This window comes from Lissotriton vulgaris, chromosome 10, assembly GCF_964263255.1.
Source record: "Lissotriton vulgaris chromosome 10, aLisVul1.2, whole genome shotgun sequence".
Lineage (NCBI taxonomy): Eukaryota > Metazoa > Chordata > Amphibia > Caudata > Salamandridae > Lissotriton > Lissotriton vulgaris.
This window is the reverse complement of record NC_141698.1, coordinates 1,105,545,203-1,105,568,781: the sequence shown is the minus strand read 5'-3', so window position 1 is coordinate 1,105,568,781 and position 23,579 is coordinate 1,105,545,203. Positions and strand designations below refer to the sequence as shown.

At 50.5% G+C, this 23,579-nt stretch overlaps 1 protein-coding gene across 1 annotated transcript in view; it reads right to left on the bottom strand.

Annotated features, from left to right (window-relative positions):
- HACL1 (2-hydroxyacyl-CoA lyase 1) overlaps positions 1-23,579 on the bottom strand; it is a 148,474-nt gene that overhangs the window by 103,999 nt on the left and 20,896 nt on the right. Inside the window, exons 3-7 of the mRNA XM_086942194.1 lie at positions 12,873-12,913; positions 11,756-11,836; positions 11,218-11,290; positions 3,618-3,695; positions 1,837-1,931 (exon numbers count right to left, since the gene is read on the bottom strand). Of these exons, the coding sequence (XP_086798320.1) occupies positions 1,837-1,931; positions 3,618-3,695; positions 11,218-11,290; positions 11,756-11,836; positions 12,873-12,913 (368 nt within the window). The remainder of the gene's footprint in view (positions 1-1,836; positions 1,932-3,617; positions 3,696-11,217; positions 11,291-11,755; positions 11,837-12,872; positions 12,914-23,579) is intronic.

The following is a 23,579-nucleotide window of genomic DNA, read 5'->3' as shown; positions in this document are numbered from 1 at the left end:
AGGGAATTCAGAGGCCCGGAAGATAGTAGAGGGACGGGTATGGCCAGGCACGTCCTCTCCTTTATCGCGCTGCGACAACGCTTGGTCCTACGGGACTTGTCGATGGAGGAGCGGACTATCCGACTATGTTGGAATCGGGCTCACAACAGAGGCCACCTACGGACGCCATATGCGCCTGAAATACCGTTGGGGATGCTGACGGCCCTCCCCCACGGAGGGGATTGGTCACGATTGGCGGACTGGGAGGATTCCGGTTTACAGCTCGTCGGGGACCTGTACGAGGACGGAGCGCTCCTGTCCTTTCAGGATCTCATTGACCGCTTTGGGATTCCCCGGGGCGACTTTCTGCTGCACTCGGCCATTGTGCGAGCGATCCAGGCGCACTGGCAGAACGGGCTAGAGGAACCTCAATTGTCTCTGGTGTGCCAGTATGTAATGATGTCGGCGGGCACGGTGAAGGCGGTCACTTGCCTCTATGGCAGGCTGATTACCGAGGGGTTGGTTCCTCTCACCACACTGAAGTCCCGCTGGGAAGAAGACATTGGTAGGGAGATCCCGGAGACGACCTGGTCCCAGCTGGTGAGGCGCGCCTGGAAGGGTACACGTAGCGCCCGTTTCCAACTGGTCCACTACTATGTCCTCCATAGAGCATACCTGACCCCGGTAAAGATCAGGCGTTATTTTGCCACGGCTTCGGCGGAATGCCCTAGGTGCCCGGCTCAGGAAGCGGACCTCCTACACATGCTATGGGCCTGTCCAGGACTGACGTCCTACTGGCAGGAGGTGGCGACAACTTTGGGGGAGGTGACAGGGAGGCACTTATCATTCGATGTGGCGGTAGGGCTCTTGCACTGGTTCCCCCATACCCCCCGGAATAAAATCTCCAGTAAATTTATTGACCTGGGGCTCCTACTTGCTAAGCGAGAGGTGTCCAGGAACTGGAAGGCACGAGCTGGTCCTGCAGGCAGCAGATGGCACAGTGAGCTTTTGAAATGGGCGGCGGGTGAGAGCGCGCTAAGATATCAGCTGGCTTGGAGGCAGGGTAGTGAGAAGGCGCAGGAGGCCGCGTTGGAGTGGGAAACGCTGGTGCAGGCCCTCAGGGATCATTGTACCCCTAGCGACTCCGAAAGTGAAGCAGTGACTCGCCCCGAGTCCCGTTAAACATTAGCATTGACAGCACTATTACCTTCCCCGTGGGTCAAGCAGTGGATTCTAGGTTGATGAGCTCCCTGGCGCTGATGGTGGGGGGGGGGGGGGGGGGGGGGAGGGGGGGTTTCATAGTTATTGGGACTTTTGAGGGGGGGGGTTTATTTTAGGGGTTTTGGGTTTGTTTAGAAAAGCAGAGGACGGACAGTGTGTTATCCGGACCAGCTCCAGCATCCTACTGACCCCAACTGTATTTGCCGCCCAACCCCAGGGATATGGGCTGATTAGCAGTATACAAACGTTATGGAAGGGGGTCGGTGGGCTTTATTCTGTAAATGTTGTTCATAATACAATGCTGGTCGCTACTGTATTGTTTTACTGATTCCTGCAATAAAAATATATTTAAAAAAAAAAAAAAAGTGATTGATTCTGCCCCTGCCCAGTCTATTATCTGGAGGTGCTAGACAGGGCCACAATATCCTACTCTATATTGCGCTCCATCCTGCTGCTGACAGACATATGGACATACTGTGCCTTCCTGATGTCTTCGGTGATGGGAGTGGGGAGCCAGGGAGAGACATCTACCATCCTCCACACTTCTGCTGCTTGCCATTGCTCCAGGTTGGCAATGGATGCAGTTCGTAAGCTATAAACAAAAGTCTTCACCATCCCCCCATCATCCACTGTTACCTGACTTGGCTGCTTTTCACCTCGGCGTTCACAAAGTCACCAGGAATGTCAACATAAGAGGCGCCGGGACGGCCATAGAGGCTGCATCTCACCGCCTAGAGGGAACGAAAAAGCAAACATGAATGAGCCACTTATAATGGAACATTTACAACAAGCTTCTGCTGACTGTACTTAGTGATTTACACTGCCTCCCCACCCCCATTATTGTTTCATCACTACTGCATGTACTCTGTATGTTTCGTTCCCATGATCTTTGCTCCCCATAACATGGAGGCTGGGGTCTTTCGTTCTGCCTCTAGGTTTGTGGCTGTTAGGAGTCATTACCAGCCAACTTAATTGGTGTGCAACTCATCTTATCATCGCTGGAGGGGTTCAATGCGTTCACCTGCAGTTCACACAAACCTGTGCAGGGGCTTCTCAACCCATAATCTTTCTAACAGGAAGCAGTGATTGGAAGCAGGACACATCAGAACGCTCTCCTCTAGCTGCAAGGGGCAGAGATCTATGGTCCTTCCAAGAACGCCTAACTCCAATTCAGCTAGTGGACTTTTGGCAGGAGAAAGCCAAACTAGGTAACAGAACTCAACAGGTGTGCAAGTGTGTGTCCTGCTAAATATGAACAAGGACCTTATACTGTCAGGTGGCTTCTCCTTCTCGCTCTCAGTCACAGCTCAATATTTTGTCAGTTAAAACATGGAATAATCTGGTCTTGGTCCAATGGCATTCATGGACAGTTTTTTTTCCAACCTGAGACACCATTTAAGTCTTGTAAGATCTCGGATTAGGTCAGCACAAGTTTGTGAAGGACTGCTCTGCAGGGTAGTCAGGCTGTGATTGCAAGTGAGTGAACGCATCATGTGACACTGCACGTGAGGGTGTGTTAGCCATTCACACACAACAGTGTAACTCGCTGATAAACAAAATAGGATTTACTTGAAGGATGATGACCAGATATTTAAAATGACCCCCCTCCCCCACCTCCTGGGCTACTAGTACACTGAAGTTAAACCATGCAGTATTAGGGTGCTCTTGTGCAGACACGGGGGGGGGGATTTAGAATGTAATGCAATACTCTTGGTGGATTTAGCCTGGAGAAGAAGAACCAAGCCCACGGCACCTCTGGAATAATCTTGGTGTGGGGTTGGTCCAGAAGGCCCAGCTAAATGTGGGTGTCTCTCAGCAACAGTCTTCATCCTAAGTCAGGAAAGTGCCTCAAAACAGTGCCCGAAGCCCAAGCACTGCTGATATTGTGAAGTATGGACGAGGGATCTAAAATGTCCACACAGCTGTGGGAATAAGGAGCACTTACATGCCCCATACACCAGACCCCACACATGAAATTTAACAGGGCTCATCACCAGCCCCCAAAATAGAGGACTGGAAGCATGTCCAGGGCAGACTAGCCATGGGGCTTATCTTGCATTTTCCATGAGGTCAGCAGGAGAGGGGGCTGCTTTTAGGTGGGCGACCATGACCCTATTCTAGGCACAGCTTCCCGCCATATCCAACAGGTTTAGGTTTCCTGTCTGGCCCTGACCTGGTCTACTAGCAGACACCCAGAGGGAACACAGCCTTATGCCCCGCTACCCGCAGACTTCCAAAGCATGGCCTGTGATCTTGCCACCAGCAGAATATTATCAAATAGATAAATTGGCTGTATCCCGCCCCAGACAGACCATAAGAAGGTGGGTAAGCACCTGCACCGTGCACAGACCACCCCTTAGTCCGCAGGGACTGTCGCCACCTTGCTGTTTCACAGAGGAAATGTCTGAAGCCATTACCTTTTCGATGACGTAGGGAATCGCTTCCAAACTGCTGGGTCTGGCAGAAAACTTGCTGTACAACCTGCAAGCTTCAACCTGCAGAGAAGAGAAAGGATAATCTCTTTATAATTAAGGAAGCAAACGCTTGTTAAAATTATATTTCATAGAACTCTCCCTCTCTGCAGGGCCTTACTGTTTATAATGAACACGGTCTCAGTGACTTGTTTATTCTTCATAATGAACATTGTCCATGGATGCCTATATTGCTGGTTAGGAACACTGTCCCATTTAGGTCTGTATTTCCCGTGATGTTTGTATTGTTTATTATGAATTAGGTGCACTATTCCAGTGATTTCTGTATAGTTTATTATGAACACTGTCCCGGTGATGTTTGTATCGTTTAGTTTGGACTACGTAAATGACTGCAGTGAGGTTACCTCCTAAGAAATGTCATACACTGTCCCAGTGAACTCTGTATTGTCTGTTATGAATTTCATGAATGTGCGATAACCTCCTTGAGAAGGTGGCACATTGTCCCAGTGTTGTCTGTATTGTTTGTTTATGAACTTCAAGAATGGCTGTGTTGTGGCGTGACCTTGAGAAGGTGACACACTGTCCCAGTGTTGTTTCTATTGTTCATGATGATCTTTGTGGTGTTGTTACCTGCTTGAGAGCGTAGTACCCTGGTCCAGTGATATTTGTATTGTTTACTGGGAATGCTTCTCCAGGGAAGTCTACTTTGTTTATTGTTATCACTCTCCCAGAGATATCAGGATTGTTAATTTTGAACTGTAAACTGTCCCGTGAGGTCTGTATAATGAACACTGTCCCAGTTACGTCTGAATTGTTTATAATGGACACTTTCATGCTTCTTTTTGTATGGTCACCCCTAGGTTTTGGACTAATACTGAAGGTTTTTCGACACTGAAAGTGCACGAGGACTGTTACCAGACGCGCAAGTTACTTACCTTCGGTAACGATATATCTGTAAGAAACAGTAGTTAGTGTTAGATTCCTTACCTTAGAATATCCCCAGGCATCAGACTGGTCCCGGAAAGTTTTCGTCAGCAGTACCCTTGCGCGTCGGCAGGTGTTGTCTGCGGCTCCGCGTCCGTCGTCTGCGTTGTGTTCGCAATAATGATGTCGGAGTACTTAGATACCGCCCTCGCACGCTTACGTCAGTTCTGTACATAGCTTTCCGCGCCAGGAACGCAGAGCCATGATCTAAACCGACACTGGTGCCATAAAACTAGGGCCCTGAAAGGGATGACCTTAACCCTAGATATCGGTTCGCAGAACGGGGAGGATGGGTGGGGCGGTAAGGAATCTAACACTAACTAGAGTTGCTTACAGATATATAGTTACCGAAGGTAAGTAACTTGTGCATCTGAAAGAAACAGGTTAGTGTTAGATGCCTTACCTTAGAATAGATACCCCAGCAATACCAACTCCGGTGGTGGGTCTGCGAACCAAGATCACACCAGAAAGTCCTGGAGAACGGAACGGCCGAAAAAGCCATCTCTCCGGACTTGGCTGTCCAGGCAGTAATGCTTAGCAAACGTGCGCAGCAAAGCCCACGTAGCTGCCTGACAGATGTCCTGCAAGGGGACTCCCCAACCCAGGGCAGTAGTGGCCCGAGTGGAATGGGCTCTCAGCCCCAAAAGGAGGCTCCTTTTTGGCCAAGGAATAACAGACCTTAATGCACAAAACGACCCACCGAGAGCTGGTCCGTTTGTGCACCGCCCACCCTTCTTAGCACCCACGTAACCAACAAAGAGCTGGTTGTTCACCTGGAACTGGCGTGTGCGGTCCAGATAGAATGAGAGCACACGTTTTGGGTCCAGACGGTGGAGCCTCTCTTCCTCTTTCGAGGGATGCTAAGGCGGAAAGAAGGTGGGCAAGGTGATGGACTGCCAGAAAGGCGGTAACCACCTTGGGCAGGAAAGAAGGACGAGTCCTCAGAAAAACTTTGTCCGGATCGACAGAGAGGAAAGGAGGCTTAGAAGACAGAGCCTGGAGCTCACTCACTCTCCTGGCAGAGGTGATGGCAACTAGGAATGCAGTTGTAAGAGTCAGAAGACGAAGAGGACAGTTATGAAGTGGCACAAAGGGAGCGCACATCTGATAAGTCAGTACAAGGTTCAAGTCCGATTGAGGTATCATGAAGGGAACAGGAGGAAACGTGTGTGATGCCCTTCAAGAATCTATTTACTACCGGGGACTTGAAAAGAGAAGGCTTATCAGGAAGCCTTAAGAAGGATGAAATGGCCGAGAGATAGCCTTTGATAGTGCCCAGAGCAGAGCCCTGCTGGGCAAGAGAAAGAAAGAAGAGGAGAACCTCTGAAAGGGGGGCAAAAAGTCGATCCACAGCCTTTGCTGTGCACCATGCCACAAATCTGTTCCACCTGCAGGCGTATACCGTTTTTGTGGAGGAACGCCTGGCTGCCAGAATCACATCACAGACTTCAGGAGGCAAGTCAAATGGCCTCAACTGTCGCCGCTCAATCTCTACGCATGTAGGTGGAGACTGGACAGGTTTGGGTAGAGGACTGCCCCCTATTGCTGTGACAGAAGGTCCTCCTGAAGAGGCAGACGAATCGGGGGTTCAACTGACATGCTGAGTAGCTCGGGATACCAGCATCTTCGAGCCCAGTCCGGAGCCACAAGGATAACTTGGGCCCGATCGCGCCTGATCTTCTTCAGCACTCTGGGCAGAAGTGGAATAGGCAGAAAGGCGTATAACAGACCACAGCTCCACTCGCGACGAAAAGCGTCACCGAGCGAGTGCCACCATGGAAATTCCAACGCACAGAACAATGACATTGAGCGTTCTCTTCGGTGGCGAACAGATCTAACCAAGGCTCTCCCCACTGCTGAAAGAGACCTTGTGCCACGTCCGAGTTCAGACGCCATTCGTGATCCATCTTGCACCGGCGGCTGAGTTCGTCCGCCCTGCCGTTCAGGGAACCTACCAGGTGTTGAACCACCAGGGTGATGTCCTGGTGTTCCAGCCATGTCCAGAGGCGCAGAGCCTCCTGACAAAGGGTCCACGACCCCACTCCGCCCTGTTTGTTGCAGTACCCAATGGTGGTGGTGTTGTCCGTGAACACCTGCACTACATTTCCCCGGGCAGAGGGAAGGAATGCCTTCAGTGCAAGCCGGATCACCTGCAGCTCCAGAAGGTTGATATGGAGCCGGGACTCCGCCGGAGACCAGAGGCCTCTGATCTCCGCCTCTCCCATGTGGCCCCCCCAGCCCTCGAGGCTTGCGTCCGTCACAACTTTGTGCTCCTGTTGGGGTAGAGAGAGGGATCTGCCTCTGACCCAATCGTGGTCCGTGAGCCACCACTGCAACTGTCTCGCAGTGCTCTCTGAGATCAGGACGTGGTCGGACAGGTTGCCCTGATGGCGTGCCCACTGAAACTTCAGTTCCCACTGCTGGGCCCGCATCTGCCACCTGGTGTGATGTACCAGTAGGATGCAGGAGGCCATCAGCCCCAGGAGCCGCAGCGTCAACCTGACCGAAACTCGTGATAAAGGCTGAAAGATCAGAATCAGAGCCTGAATATCCCGAACCCGCTGCTCGGGAGGATAAACCCGAAACTGCGCAGAGTCCAGAACTGCTCTGATGAAAAGGAGCTTCTGAGAGGGGCACAGGTGTGACTTCTGCACATTGATGGAGAACCCCAGCGAGTGCAGGAGATCGGCAGTAGTCTAGAGGTGGGAGACGACAGTCTGGGGCGAGCCCGCCTTCAGCAACCAGTCATCGAGATAGGGGAAGACTGGAAGCCCTGATCTGCGTAGATGAGCTGCGACAACCACCATCACTTTCGTGAACACCCGAGGTGCACTGGTGAGGCCGAAGGGGAGCATGGTAAACTGAAAGTGCTCATGGCCTACCGTGAATCGCAGGTAGTGCCGGTGGGCCGGCAGGTGGGGGATGTGGAAATATGCGTCCTGCAAGTCCAACGCTACCATCCAGTCTCCAGGGTCTAGGGCAGCCAGGACCTGGGCTAAAGTCAGCATCTTGAACTTCTCCTTCCGGAGGAAGTCGTTGATGCTCCGAATGTCCAAGATAGGGCGTAGGCCTCCTTTGCCCTTCTTGGGTACCAGAAAGTAGTGGGAGTAGCAACCACGTCCTACTTCTGGCCCAGGAACGCGCTCAATGGCCCCCTTGGCCAAGAGGGCCGTGACTTCCTCCTGCAGAAGTTGCAAGTGATCTCCCGACATGCGGTGGTACTGCGGTGGCATGGCTGGAGGGGTTGCCTCGAAGGGGAGGGAGTAGCCCCTTCGGACGATTTGCAGCAACCACCTGTCCAAGGTGATGGTACGCCAGTGGAGAAGGTGATGGCGGACCCTGCCCCCGACTGGTGTCGAATGGGCCTGAAAGCTCGGACTAGGAAGGCTTTGAGGCAGATGCTGCGGGAGTGGATGTGGACTGCACCGCCACGGCAGTTCCCACGTCCGCGACCGCGTTGAGGCTGGTTCTGCGGCCTGCGGCTGGACGAACGTGTGGTGGCACCCCTTCCTTGGCCATGAAAGGGACGAAAAGCAGAAGTTTGCTGGTGCTGGCCCGAGGGGCCCAAGGACTTGGCCGTAGCCCTGGAGTCCTTGAAACGCTCTAGCGCACTGTCTGCTTTGTCGCTAAAAAGGAGACGGCCATCGAAGGGCATGTCCATGAGCGTGGACTGGACATCCCCCGAAAAATTGGCGGACCTCTACCAGGCTGGGCGACAGATCGCCACCGTCGTGGAAATCGCTCTGCCCAGCGAGTCCATGGTATCAAGTCCACATCGGATGGAGTAAAGTGCTGCATCCCACCCCTCAGCAAGAGCTTGGGCGAGCCATGCCTGGGCCTCCTCCGGGCACTGGGGCAGCACGTCCGCAACCTTATCCCACAAGGAGTGGGTGTAACTGCCCAAAATGCAAGTGGTGTTGATAGACCGCAACCCCAGTCTAAGTGAGGAGAACAGTTTCTTCCTAAACTGGTCAAACCTTTTGGATTCCCGATCTGGAGGAGCAGTCGGGAATGCGGTTTGGGACGTAGAGGCCTGGATGACCAGGTTCTCGGGGTGGGGTGTACGGACAGAAAGCAGGGGTCGCCCGGAGCCGGGCGGTGGCGTCAGGCCACCTTCCGATTCACAGGGGGCACTGTGGAGGGCTTGGACCAAGTGCCCAGCAGAACGTCCCTGAGGGTCTCATTAAATGGCAGCAGAGGCTCTGAAGAGCTTACTGGTGGCTAAAGAACCTCGGTGAGGAGAATAGTCCTCATGGCCACATCAGGGAGCTCAAGAGCCAAGGTCTTGGCTGCCCTGCGCAACACCACACCATAAGTAGCACCCTCCTCCGTAGCCACGGAAGAGGGAGAGATGAAGCCAGTGTCTGGCGATGTGTCAAGACCACTGCCCCCCCCGCCCCCCAGCTCGTCTGCCGAGTCCTGAGATAACTGGCACTGTTGTGCCAGAGGGTCCTCAGACCCCTCCCAGTCCTCCCCTTCATCTTTGTCCTGATAAACAGGCAGAAATGACAGAGCCGGGTCATAGGTGAATTGCTCACCCACCGATGCCGGAGACAGAGCCGAGCGGCGCCGCTCCGATGCCGGACCCGGACTGAAACCGGGGACGGCATCATCCGAAGACGGCGCCGGGAGTGACACCAGAGCGGTCGGTGCCAGCAGAGGAGTTGTGATGTCAACTGGCGTCGACTGGGATCCAGGCCTGGATCCCACGGGGGCCTGGGGCGTCCGGACCGAAGTCGACGACCGCACCGGGGCTGAAGCGGCCGGCTCGCTAGGACCCCCAGTCTGGTCTGCGAACCAGAAGGCGCACCGGCAGGCCTCAACGGAGGGAAGTGAGTCCTTATGGCAATGAGGAAACCACAAATCTCCTCCGGCGTCGCACGCAGTCCAGGGACCGGAGGTTATGGGACCGGATGAAACGCCTGCGGCTCCGGCGGGTGGTGTCACCCGCACCCTCGGCTGAGTCACGCGACCGGCGAGGGTAGTCAGAAGAGCGATGTCGCTTCTTCGACTTCTCTTTAGAGTGCCTCGACTTACCTGAATGTGAGGACTTGGAGCCCGACGAACGGTGTGAGCTCCGGACCCAATTGCCGGACCTAGAGGAGCTTGCGGGACCGCTCCCGCCTAGCCTTCAATGTCAAGGCCCGGCAGTCGGGGCACGACTTGTCAAGGTCGGCCCCGAGGCAGTAGAGACACCGGCGGTGAGGGTCAGTCACAGGAATCAGGTGGTGACAGGAATCGCACGGCTTGAAACCAGGCATCCCTACTGGCACCAGGGGTGGAAGTCAACTCAAAAAGAATAGCCAAATTAGGCCAAAAAGTTAGTCAAAAATTGACTAGGGTACGCTCTTCCCGGATCTGCGCTTGCTGATGTTGAAAAAAGAAGAACGGACGTCAGCACGCGAGGGCGGCGTCTAAGTACTCCGACGACGTCATTCCGGCGAACACGTTGCAGACGACGGACGCGGAGCCGCAGACGACGTCTGCCGACGCGCAAGGGTACTGCTGACAAAAAAATTCCGGATCCAGTCTGACAACTGGGGATATTCTAAAGTAAGGAATCTAACACTAACCTGTTTCTTTCAGATCCCAGTGCCAGTGTTCTAATCCATTACAAAAGGTATGTTGAATTGGCCATCCCCAATTAGTGTACACTGCCTTACTTGTAAGTCCCTACTATATGGTACCCAAGACCCAGTAAGATAGAGAGCACCCCAGGGACTGCAGCACTGGTTGTGCCGCCCTGGGTATGACAAAGGCAGAATATGGCTCCCAGTCTGCCACTACAGACTGGAAGGGCAGTTTAAACTGCTAAATCAACTATGCCAAACCCCAATCCTTCCTTTTTAATATATGTATGCCACCTCTAAGGTAGGCTTATCGAGCCCTGAGGCCAGGTACTGTATGTTATAATGTGGAACATGTACTTTTACATGTTTCCACTGTAAACACCTCCTATTGTCATTTTTACCATGAAGAAGGTTAGTAGCCCCATTGGTGAGTGCAGTGTTACGAGTCAACCCCTCGGCCTTGCTAACTTCTGACCAGGTCTACTAAAGATAGTACTGTAAGATATCAAACAGCTTCCTACAGTAAGCATGACTTGATACTCAAGTTGAAATCAATGTAACTTGTTGTAGAGTGTAACTTTTACAAAGTTGCCACTTTGTCGTCCCAAAGTTTCCTAAGCTGACTGTATCGGAGACCGCTTTCTGCCTACTGGAGAGATGTGCAAACGACTCCCAGGAAAGGATACAATAGAAACCTGTGTTACCTCGCCCAGAAAGGCAAATGGTGAGCACTTGGGAGAGGGGCTACTCTACTGTTTACATAGACAGGTTGGCACTCTGGACAGAGTGGAAAGTAGTTGTCCAACCATTTTTTTAGTGGCATGCTGCTCCCTTGGTAGCAACAAAAAAAAAAGGGATATGCCGTGTTCCCGCTCAGGCTCTCTTAGAAGAGATGATGAGCAAGACAGAGAATGAAATGCTGTGCTCAGTAACCTCGGCATAGTCACGACGGAGAGGGGATATCAGAGTATCATAATCATCAGATGCGTCAGAACAGGCTCCAGTGGCGGGGCCACATTATGGCGACTCACCTGAGGGAATTCCTGGAACGCCCCCAATGTCTCCTGGTTTCTATCTGAAGAGCCCCCGATAACCAGCACCGGCCTGAAACAAAAACAAGCGTCACTTTTATGGAGATAGGACAAAAAAAGAACACAAGATGCTAAAAACCCATAACATGACCAGCACAACAGAAGCAACCGCTTCTGAAGCTGCAGTTCAAACGACTCTCACCTGCCCCGCACCCCCAACTTATTTTTCTAAAGTCCCACACAATAAAGCGAACGCTTTCACTGCAGGAATCCAACTTCCACATAAAAACCTAAGTAGTTTGTCAGTATGGAAAACAAAATACTGTTTATGGATGATATTAGTCACAACAGTACTTTAAGGTGAGGTAACCTGCTGAAATGTACATTTTAGTTAACATCTCTTACATCTTATTAAGGAACTTGTTAATCATACTGAAGTCATTGCTACCTACACAACGCAGGCATGGTCTTCAGACTGCCCCACCACAAACAACTCTTTTTACGATAATAAAAATGTATCCTGTTTGGCTGATATTACCAGCAGTTTTCGTTGGCGTTGGCCATTCCGCTTAGCGCGTTGATGAGGCCAGGGCCAGAGACGACGAGGCAGGCGCCGGGGCTACAAAGAAAAGAAAATAGAGAAGTGAGCATGGGATAAAAGAAAATAGAGTCCAACGCTTTAGAGTATTCCCAAAAATGTACTCAAATTTTCTTTATTTCCCTTTAATATGGACGTCTATTTAATCCATAGTATAGAGTTAGGCATACATTCTTGGGATGAAATCAACGCCAATAATGAAGGAAATTAGGGTTCATTTTTTGACCTATAATGCACTTATAGAGTACAAAGAGATTTACTAATTTACTGGTTACGGGTGTGCCAAGTGGGGACGTTTGCTCCTGTTCAGGAAAACGCATCTTCAGCCATAAAGAACATGAAGCAGCCAAAAAGATGAAAGGGCAAAGAGGAAGAAGAGGAAGGAACTGTGGAGAATCAAGCAGGAGTTGAAGAAGGTTAAAATCCAATCCAGCGGTGGGTGGAAACAACCCAGCATTGAAAAAGGAAACAAGTGCTGAAACAAGACGATGTGTCCAAACAGCAGAGATGCAGAGGGGTCCAAATGAAAAGAGAGTTAGGGCAAGAGAGGTGAAGACAGCGGAAAGAGAAAGGTCTAGTCCATTGTGGCGTCCTGGGAACCCAGGCCCTATGAGCTGTTCCCATGTATTCAGTGCACGCGCGCTCCGCGCCTCCCTGATGTCTACTCAGTGCACACGCGCTCCGCGCCTCCCTGATGTCTACATGCCCTAAGCATTTCAGGGTAACCAATGTTATTGGAAGTTTCCCAGATACACTCACAAACTTTCTAGGTACCCAAATAGCTTTGGAGGAAATCCTATGGCCTTCTAATTCTTTAAAAAACAAGGATTGTGCAGGCGAAGTACATCCTTTCACTGAACCTGCTTAAGACACTTGAGCCATGGTGCCCACCATCACTAAGGAAGAAGTCTAGTCATGGGTGACCGTGCCAGCTTGGGCACCGACATCTCTGGGTCCATGCGCCCCATCCCCCTTCTATGACACTGTATTAAACCAAACCTTCTCTAGTAGGAAACATTGCCAAAAACTCAAAAAACGTGAACGGTTCACAGCTTACCGGCCTGTCAGGTACCCAATAGCGGAAGCAGCATAACACGCCTGCAAGGAACAATATTAAAATGACTTATTTTTAAAGAATTTTCTGTATTTCATTTCAGCTCAAACTTTCATACACAACAGGACTTGGTTACATTTTCCAATATTCCAAGAGGCGACAACAGAAAATGGTGCAGTGCTCAGCAAGCCCATCAGTCAAGTGAGTTTTGCTTCTTCTGGTCTACAGGGCTCTGAAGACCAATGGACAGCGAGCCTCACTCTTTATGAATAACACATGACATCCTAGAGACTTCTTATGTTGGTGAAAAGACGACAACTCGCGGAGTGGAAAGTAAGAAAGCTAACTCCACTCAGTGCCAGTAAAAGTACTACTAGGTAACCCCAAGAAATCGCACTCCACTGCGGAAGACAATGGCAACACGCATCCCATCCCGGGACACCCATGTGGGTTGGCGAATAGGAAGTAGCATGGCCAGTGGCCCCTGGAGACTACCATGGAGATGGCCCAAACAGTAAGGGGGACAAACACGTCTTGTAATATTAACCCGCACTCAGCATGGCAGGTGGGTTCAGTCAAACTGTAAGCCATAGAAGCCCTAATACATTATAGTGGTTACAAAACCCTGGTCCAGTTCCAAGGATGGCAACCACACAAAGGCCTTCATGCAACTCCGACTCCTTCATAGAACAGTTCAGAAGAAATGGAGCAAAGGTTAAAAAAACAAAATTCAGTTTAGCAAGACAATCTTCAAATAATAAAGCCATTTCCAGGTTCTTCCTCCCCATCTCCAACTCGCTTCTCACCAGCAAACTGTTCTCCTGACCCTCTCTCGATGTCTACTGGCACGCTGCGCCATCACCCTCATCACGCGTGACTCAACTCACTTGCCGGTCTATCTGTTGTGCACAAAGGACAAATGCATCTTTGATGTGGTCAAAGCTGGGTGCAATGGAGGGTGTAGGGTCTATGAAATGAAATGAGATGAAATGAAATGAAAATGTGTTTTATAAAGCGCAAATAGCTGCCCAGAGGCGTCCAAGCGCTAAAGCTAACAGTGTATAGACAGCTGGGCTAGTGACAGAAACAGGAAAAAAAATATATATTTATTGAAAAAAAAGTTTTCAGGTGTTTCCTAAAAGAGGTAAGATCTGAATTGGACCTGAGAAATAGGGGTAGACCGTTCCAAGGCCTAGCCACATTCAGGGAAAAGGAACGACCTCCTGCTCTGGACCGTTTAACTCTTGGCACGACAGCACAGAAAGCATTGGTAGACCGTATCTGTCTGCTGGGGAGGTAAGGGGTGATTAAGGGACGACTAATTGCTTGGCCAGCTTCCCAGAATGCCTGATGAGCAACACAGAGAGATTTAAAACTAATCCTATCCCTTACAGGGAGCCAGTGCAGTTTTGTTAATCCAGGTCTAACAGAGGTCCTGCGGGGGATTTGAAGCAGGGTCCGGGCCGCACAATTTTGGATCACCTGTAGCTTCCTCAGTGTGAAGTCTGGAGCTCCACGGTAGAGTGCATTTCCAAAATCTAATCTGGAGAGAATCAATCCTTGAACAACAATTTGTTTGGCCTCAAATGGTAGCAAGGGAAGGATCTTCCTCAGCATTCTAATGAGGCCAAAACAGGTGGCAGATAGCACGACAGCTTGATGGTCAAACGTCAAGGACTTGTCTAACCAGACACCCAAGCTCTTAATAGCATCCCTAGGGACTGGAGGGGGACCCAAACTGGCCAGATCTGGTCGACCGCAGATGGAGCCGAACGACCCAACAGCATGACCTCTGTCTTGTCCCCATTAAGTTTGAGACAAGACAGGGTCATCCAGCTGCTGACTTCGCTCAGGCAGCCCACCAGATCCACCGTGCCCGCAGGGTCTTCAGCCCGCGTCAAAGAGACCACCAGCTGGACCTAGACCTAAAGGACCAGCTCTACCAGTATTCTTATACCTGTACAGCAATCGCAACAGCTATACACACCAACAGCCCCTCAAAAGGAGGGCAAAGATACACAAGAGGCACCAAAGATGGGCAAGGAAGCTTTAAAGTCACTCCGATGGCCAGTGGCTACTAGAGACCACATGAAGAAGCCATCAGATTGGATGTATCCACTTACATTTTGATGAGCAATGTCTCTGTAAAGGCAAAGGCTCCAAGGGTTAGTCTGCTGCGGTCCAAAATACAGCATCTTCTGTGCACAGCAATGATAGGCAAGACAATGATGCGGTCTGAAGACCAGGCACTTCCCAAATTGCACTTGGCCGGGCTTCTTCTGTGGTTTGAGGCCATTCAAGCCACACTGCATCATATGAATGACTAGTTAAACTGAACATGACAGTGAGTTTCAGACTGCTCATCTGCACCTTCCCAATCTGAATGCTTGCTCAGACCAAGCACATATCATGTGTTTATTACAGACCGGGCCCATGTAGCCACATCATACTTACTTTTGGTTTTTTATATTGGCAACAAGACATAGCAATTACACTTCAGGAAGAGCCCGGTTTTGGTTCTTTAGGGCAGGGGACAAAGTGCTGCCAGGGACAGAGTGTGAAAGTACAGTTTGAGGTGAAAGCTGGTCAGTGGTGCTTACAGATGCACTGGATGTACAGTGAGAGGATACCTCTGTAGTTAACCTCATACCACCCTGTAGGAGAGTAGGGTCTGCTATCCTATGGTCACCCCAATTTTTGCTTTTTGCTTCACTGGTTTTCGACTTACTGAGGCTGTGGGCCTGCTAATCAGACCCCCAGCCTGCTGTTCTCTCTCTAAATTTATAATACATGTGCTATAGGTACATACCACAATTGGAAATGGACTCCTTGTCAGCCCCTGTACCATGCACTATAGGTGCCCAGGGCATAGGTGCCACCAAGGCCTACCAGGGGCTGAAGCATAGCTTTTGCCACCCCTGGCTGGTTCTTAAATTGACACAACTGGCTGATCACTCAGCTGGGGCAAGTGGGTGTAATCACCCCTTGCTTAGATATAGTATACCTATATCTAAACCTATATCTGGACACATATATAGCCTGTAAGCCACTCCTATGGAAGGCCTCATCAATCCTGGAGGCAGAGTGCGTGGTTTTATGTGAGATGGTGCTCTGGCATGAGCTGAGCCTGTCTGCAGCTGTCGGGAACAACTCCCTAAGCTGATCCGGGATAATGCCATACCATATACTCTTAAGCGCATTATAATCCTCGCGGTTATATAGCAACTTTGGTTTGGCTTTATCAAAACATGTCGTGTAAGGTGTCATACGAATTGGAATACTATCCCCTCGCCAGTTCTGGCGACGGGGATAGCATTCCACCCTTCTAGAGGGAGAAGACATGTTACTTTACTGAAACGCGGTTGATTTAAAATGAGCCTCAGATCCACAAAATGGATGCCCCTGCCACAGACACGGGTCTGACCTCCTGCTGCTGACCGAAACCCGGCAGAGGAGGCCTGGACAAAGAGTTTCCTGTCACAGGGCGGTGTCAAACCACCCCAGACAGGAGATAGTGGATTGGAGTAGGGAGGTTTCAATGAAACCAGACACTGCCTGGGGAGCACAAGGCTGCCCCTGGCAGGATCCGGCCAAACCGGTTCTGGGGCCTCCCAGCCCCTGTCCCAGCGCGGCCAGGATCAAAGGAGAGGGGTGTAACCACCCCCTTCCTGGGTCCCACCCATAGGAGGGGACCTAGCAGGATGTCCAACCGCCTAGATTCGAATAAGAGGGGGAGCAGTCCCAACGGACCTCAGATCATCCTGAAGAAACATAAGAAACGAAATCTGGACCCTTCGACTTTCTACACGACGTGAGAAGACTGAAGAATCTCCCTTGTGGTCAAGGAGTGACCACCCTGTGCAAACAGGCACCATCCAGCCCTCGACCCTTGCTTTGTTGCAGTTCCCGCCGGAACTCGAGCGACAGAGATCGACGAGATCAAGCTTGCCTGCCTTCTACCTGCCCGATCCACAGTCCCTGCAGAGCTGAGACCCGTGGAGGCGACCGGAAGCGTGGGGCACGCCATCTTGAAAAGGCCACGAGACGCTGACCGTGCGGCCCACGAGTGACCCTCGAAGCTGTACACCGGGGTTTGAGAAGCCCCAGCCCCGAGCTCCACTTGCACCAAAGCTCACCCCTCCACACTCGACGAGTGCTGCGTGGGGCCCTTCTGCTTGTGTGCGCTCGACGCGTTGGCCCGGTCACTTGCCAGCTGGCTTGTGGCCCCTGTGCCGACGAACTTCGAAATACGACTTGCTTTTCTGGTTGCTCCAGATCTGCACCAGCTCCTGTGAAAAGGAGCACCCACTCTGACCCTCCTGGTTCGAGTGATAAGCAATCTCCCGGTTCCGCGTGGATTGCTTTTGCCAAGTGCTGTTTGCTACAATCTTCAAGCCGACGGTGCTGACGGCGAGAGCCTACGTGGGACAGATCGTGACCTGCTCCTGGACGTCGCAGATGCCCCAGAGCCCACGTGACAGCGGAGAGAAGCCTATCGACAACCGCCTGATTGCGCCCGACATTGCCTGGTTCCGTCCTGGTTCCACCCTGGTCACTGCTGAGTGACCCAGACTCTGTCCCCTCTGCTTTCAGGTACTTTTCTACATCGATCCACCCTTGGATCGCACCGGACACTTCTGCTTCACAGCGCCTGCAGCTGCAACAGCTCCAAGCACCCAGAACCTGCGTGACAGAACCCGACGCCACTTCGACCCTGTGCACCCACGGCCTGTGGGTGAGGTAACTTTGCAACGCCGGTGTCTTTACACTGGTACACACCTCTAGGGTCTGTGTCTAAAGTTTTGTGTTCCTAGGTTCAGCGGAAGTATCTTTTTATTCACTTTAATTGACTTTTACGCACCATTGACAGTGCATTGGTGCGCGCTGCACTTTCCGTGCTGCATCCGTCTCCTGTGGGCTACTCCCGACTTCTTCATTGCTTGTCCTGACTGCTCCCAGCGAATCTCTAGGCCCTAGGCCTAACCATTGTTCGTAAAGTGTTACTTATACCACTTTTTTGATATATGGTCTGAGTGGCCACCCGCCCTCATCCATAAACGTGCAACTTTATATGTGTAACAGTGCTTTTGATTTAACGCTTGTGCCCCTTTCCTCATAAAGAGTACTGGGGAGTAATTTAGTAATAAATACATATATTTTTATAATATATACTTGTGTGGTGTCCTTTCATTTGATTACAGGATTGTATGTGGTAAAACAAGCTCGCTTAACACGACCTCTTAAGTTAAGCCTTTAAGGCTGCTTAGTCCATGCTACCACTAGGATAGCTTGTCTACAAGGTTGACTTACAACCTGACATCTTTGGGGTTTGCTTGGACTGATAACCAGTGGTTCCAGAATTGGAAACACTACCTATCAGGCCAACTTCTCACATTGGTGTGCAGCGGTGCGGATTTGAGCTTGCTGTTTGTTTTACCATTGCAATCTTTATCAAATTGAAAGATCACATCAAGTACCTCTAGGTACATATAAATCAAAAGCTTAGCATATTAAGTTCTACTGAACTTAGTAGTTGTAGATTAAAGGGATTAGCACACCCTGACTACAACTCACTAGCAAGGTACAGTAGGAAACCACTTAGTGTAGGTAAGTGCACCACTTACACCTCACTAGCAGTCATGTCTGATACAGGTAGAGCTTCAGGCTCTGCTCCTGTAATAGTTGATCCTATAGGGACAACATCCAGATATGACAACCTTAGCCACAAAGACCTGAGTGCCTTGTGCACAGCCAGGGGGCTAAAAAAGGGCAGAGGCCCTACCATTCCTTCCCTAATAGCTCTCCTAGAAAAGGATGACCTAGACAAGGCGATTCAGACTCCCTTAGAAACAGAGGAAGGGATAAACTCCCCTGAGAATGAGGATCTTCAAGAAGGAATAGAGGAGGAAGAGGAAGACCCAGAGGAAGGCTCTGATGTAGAAGAGCCTGAAGATCAGGATCAGGTGGGAAACCAGGTACAGGTTGCCAGGCTTAACCAGGCCAACTTGGACCTACATGGGAATGGAGGGGGCCAGCACCACTCCAGATCTCATAACCAAATTCTCCCAGGTAATAGAAGGGAGAGATCTCTGTCAAGGGACTCTCACCTTTCTAGTGCCTCAAGAGAATCTCAAAGAGGAATGACTTCCTCCCAGAGAATAGAGCATAGGGCCAGAATGAGGGCTGTCCAACTCCAAATAGAAAGGGAAGAGGTAGCCTTGGCTCAAGCTAAACTTGCTTTAGCAAGAGAGAAAAAATTGTGTGGCTTAGATGCCACTGGTGGCAGCAAAGTTCCTAAAGAAAAAGACAGGGCCTATGACAATAGAAACCTGACAAAAATTGTGCCCCCCTACAAGGAAGGGGATGATATCCACAAATGGATGACTGCTCTTGAGAGGGCCTGCATGGTACAGCAGGTCCCTGAGGATCAGTGGGCAGCAATTTTATGGTACTCCTTTTCTGAGAAAGGGAGGGACAGGCTCCTCACTGTTAGACCTGAGGATGCCAAAAACTACTCTGTTCTGAAGAGTGCTCTTATTGAAGGGTTTGGCCTAACCACTGAGCAATACAGGTTGTTGTTCAGAGACACCCAAAAAGCACAGACTCAGGACTGGACTGATTTTGTAGATTGTGCCACTAAGGCTCTGGAGGGTTGGCTGCAGGGAAGTAAAGTTTCAGACTATACAGGATTGTACAATCTTATGATGAGAGAACAGATCCTTAATAACTGTCAGAACCAGCTGTTGCATCAATACCTTGTTGACTCTGATTTGACCTCTCCCCAAGAATTGGGAAAGAAGGCAGACAAATGGGTCAGAACAAGGATTAAGCAGAAAAACCAGAACCAAGGTGACCAGAAGAAAACAGACCAGAAGGGTGGGAATCAGAAAGATAAAGAAAAGGACCAGAAGTCTTCAGGCCCCCAAACTAGCAATAAGGAGGGGGGTTCCCAAAATGGAAACAAGAAAAAGAAGAACGATGGCCCAAAGAAACCTTGGTGTAATACCTGCAAATCAGTTTCACACTGGGGCAGTGAATGCACTAAGAAAAATCCAGTCCCCACCACTGCAGCTCCTAAAGCAACTGCACCCCCTAGTACAGTCAGCAGTGGTGGTACACAGCCAAAGGGTTTAGTAGGGTTGACCCTGGGTACTGAGGTGGAATCTGGCCTAGTCAGAATCCCCACACAGGCAGTTCTCCTATATGATGTGGACATATCTTTGCCCACTGCAGTAAGCCCCAGTAACCTGGGCAAATATAGGCAGACTCCCTTAATTAATGAGAAACTGGCTCAGGCCTACAGGGACACTTGTGCCAGTGTCACAATGGTGGCACCTGGCTTTGTGGACCCTGGACAAATTGTACTAGGTGAAAGTTACCTAGTGACCAATGCAAGCAACTCCACTACTTCCCATAGCGTGGCTGTTGTGAACTTCTCCTGGGGAGGGGTAGATGGCCTAAAGAAAGTTGTTGTGAGTGCAGACCTCCCAGTAGACTGTCTGTTAGGCAATGATCTTGAAAGCTCAGTTTGGTCAGAAGTGGAGTACAGGACTCATGCAGAAATGCTAGGGATTTCAGCTCATGTCCTTGCAGTGACAAGGTCTCAGGCTAAGAAGTGCCTTCCTGAACCAGTGGTGGATCTTGAAACAATAGACCAACCACAACCCAAGAGAAGGAGCAAGAGGGTTAAGGCTGTGCCTTCCCACTTGCCCCAGGTTGAGGATCAGGTTTCACAGGAAACTGATTCTGCAGTCCAAGAGGAGACTGTCTCTGAGGAGCTTGAACCTGATCAGGTTGAGTTTCTGGGGACAGGGGGACCCTCAAGGGCAGACCTGGGGCAGGCCCAATTAGATTGCCCTTCACTTGAACCCCTCAGACAGCAAGCTGCTGCTGAGGCTGCAGGGAATGCTCAAGGTACCCATAAAGTGTATTGGGATGAAGGACTCCTTTATTCAGAGGCTAGAGACCCCAAGCCTGGCACAACCAGGAGGTTGGTTATACCTTTGAAGTTTAGGGGCTTCCTTCTTACCTTGGCCCATGATATTCCCCTTGCAGGACACTTAGGCCAGAATAAGACTTGGGACAGGCTTGTTCCACACTTTCACTGGCCTCACATGTCAGAAAATGTCAAGGAGTTTTGTCGCTCCTGTGTCACTTGCCAAGCCAGTGGTAAGTCAGGTGGCACAACAAAGGCCCCCCTGATACCACTACCTGTGGTGGGGGTACCCTTTGAAAGAGTTGGAATAGACATTGTGGGTCCCATGGATCCTCAAACAGCCTCTGGGCACAGATTTATACTGGTGGTAGTGGATCATGCCACCAGGTACCCAGAAGCAATTCCCCTGAGGACCACCACAGCTCCTGTGGTGGCAAAAGCCCTCATTGCAGTTTTCTCAAGAGTGGGCTTTCCAAAGGAGGTTCTTTCAGACAGAGGTACCAACTTCATGTCTGGATACTTAAAAGCAATGTGGAAAGAGTGTGGAGTAAACTATAAGTTTACCACACCCTACCATCCACAGTGCAATGGGCTTGTGGAAAGGTTCAACAAGACCCTAAAGGGAATGATAAAAGGTTTACCAGAGAAGCTTAGGCGGAAATGGGACATCCTTTTACCCTGCTTGCTCTTTGCTTACAGAGAGGTCCCACAGAAGGGGGTTGGCTACAGCCCTTTTGAACTTTTGTTTGGCCACCCTGTAAGAGGTCCATTGAGTTTGGTGAAGGAAGGATGGGAGTTACCTCTCAAAAAGCCTAAACTAGACATTGTGGACTATGTACTTGGTCTCCGCTCCAGGATGGCTGAATACATGGAGAGAGCATCCAAAAACCTTGAGGCAAGTCAGGAATTACAGAAAGCCTGGCATGACCAAAAGGCTGTTCTGGTTGAGTACCAGCCAGGGCAGAAGGTGTGGGTGTTGGACCCAGTGGGGCCAGCAGCTCTCCAGGACCAATGGACTGGACCCTACCCTATCATTGAAAAGAAGGGAGAAGTCACCTACTTGGTTGACTTTGGCACCCCTAGGAGCCCCCACAGGGTGCTCCATGTCAATCGTTTGAAAGCATTTGTTGACAGGGAGGACATGAGTCTCCTCATGGCCACAGATGGGGAACAGGAGGAAGAGAGTGACCCTCTCCCAGACCTGCTTTCCCAGAACCCTGATGATGGTTCAGTTGATGGAGTAGCCTTGGCAGGCAGCCTCACTGAACAGCAACAGGTGGACTGCAGACAGGTGTTGCAGGCCCACAGACACTTGTTTTCACTCACACCCAGTCAGACTAGCTGGTGCACCCATGAGGTGGATACTGGTGACAATCTGCCTGTGAAGAATAAAATCTACAGGCAACCTGACCATGTCAGGGATTGTATAAAGGCTGAGGTGCAAAAGATGTTGGAGCTTGGAGTGATTGAGCCATCAGAGAGCCCATGGGCTAGCCCAGTGGTCCTTGTGCCAAAACCTCATACCAAAGATGGAAAGAGAGAAATGAGGTTTTGTGTGGACTACAGAGGTCTCAATGCTGTCACTAGGACAGATGCTCATCCCATTCCAAGAGCAGATGAGCTCATTGATAAATTGGCTTCTGCCAAGTTTCTGAGCACATTTGATTTGACAGCTGGCTACTGGCAAATCAGACTAGCTGAGGAGTCAAAAGCCAAAACAGCATTCTCTACCCCTAGTGGGCATTATCAGTTTGTGGTAATGCCCTTTGGTTTGAAGAATGCACCTGCCACTTTCCAAAGGTTGGTGAACCAAGTCCTTGCTGGGCTGGATGACTTTTGTGCAGCATATCTAGATGATATTGCTGTCTTTAGCTCCACCTGGGAGGATCACCTGATCCACCTGAAGAAGGTTCTGGAGGCCCTGCAAAAGGCAGGCCTGACTATCAAGGCTACTAAGTGCCAGATAGGGCAGAGCAAGGTTGTGTACTTGGGCCACCTAGTAGGTGGGGGTCAAGTTCAACCACTGGAGAGCAAGATCCAGACCATACAGGACTGGACTCCTCCAACTACCCAGACACAAGTCAGAGCCTTCTTGGGCCTGACTGGGTATTACAGAAAATTTGTAAAGAACTATGGGTCCATTGTGACACCATTGAATGACTTGACATCCAAGAAGATGCCCAAAAAGGTTCAGTGGACAGTTAGCTGTCAAAAGGCATTTGATGACCTGAAGAAGGCCATGTGCTCTGCACCTATCCTGAAGAGTCCTGACTACTCCAAACAGTTCATTGTACAGACAGATGCTTCTGAGTTGGGGGTGGGAGCTGTGCTTTCACAACTTAATCAAGATGGTCAAGACCAGCCCATTGCTTTTATTAGCAGAAGGCTGACCCCCAGGGAGAAACGTTGGTCAGCTATTGAGAGGGAGGCCTTTGCTGTGGTTTGGGCCCTGAAGAAGTTGAGGCCATACTTGTTTGGTACTCACTTCCTAATTCAGACAGACCATAAGCCCCTCTTGTGGCTAAATCAGATGAAGGGTGAAAATCCCAAACTGCTCAGGTGGTCCATTTCCCTACAGGGGATGGACTTTACAGTGGAGCACCGCCCAGGGACTGACCATGGTAATGCAGATGGTCTCTCCCGGTACTTCCACTTAGAACATGAAGACTTATCTGGTCAAGGTTAAGTTTAATGTCCCTGCGTTTGGGGGGGGGTTATGTAGGAGAGTAGGGTCTGCTATCCTATGGTCACCCCAATTTTTGCTTTTTGCTTCA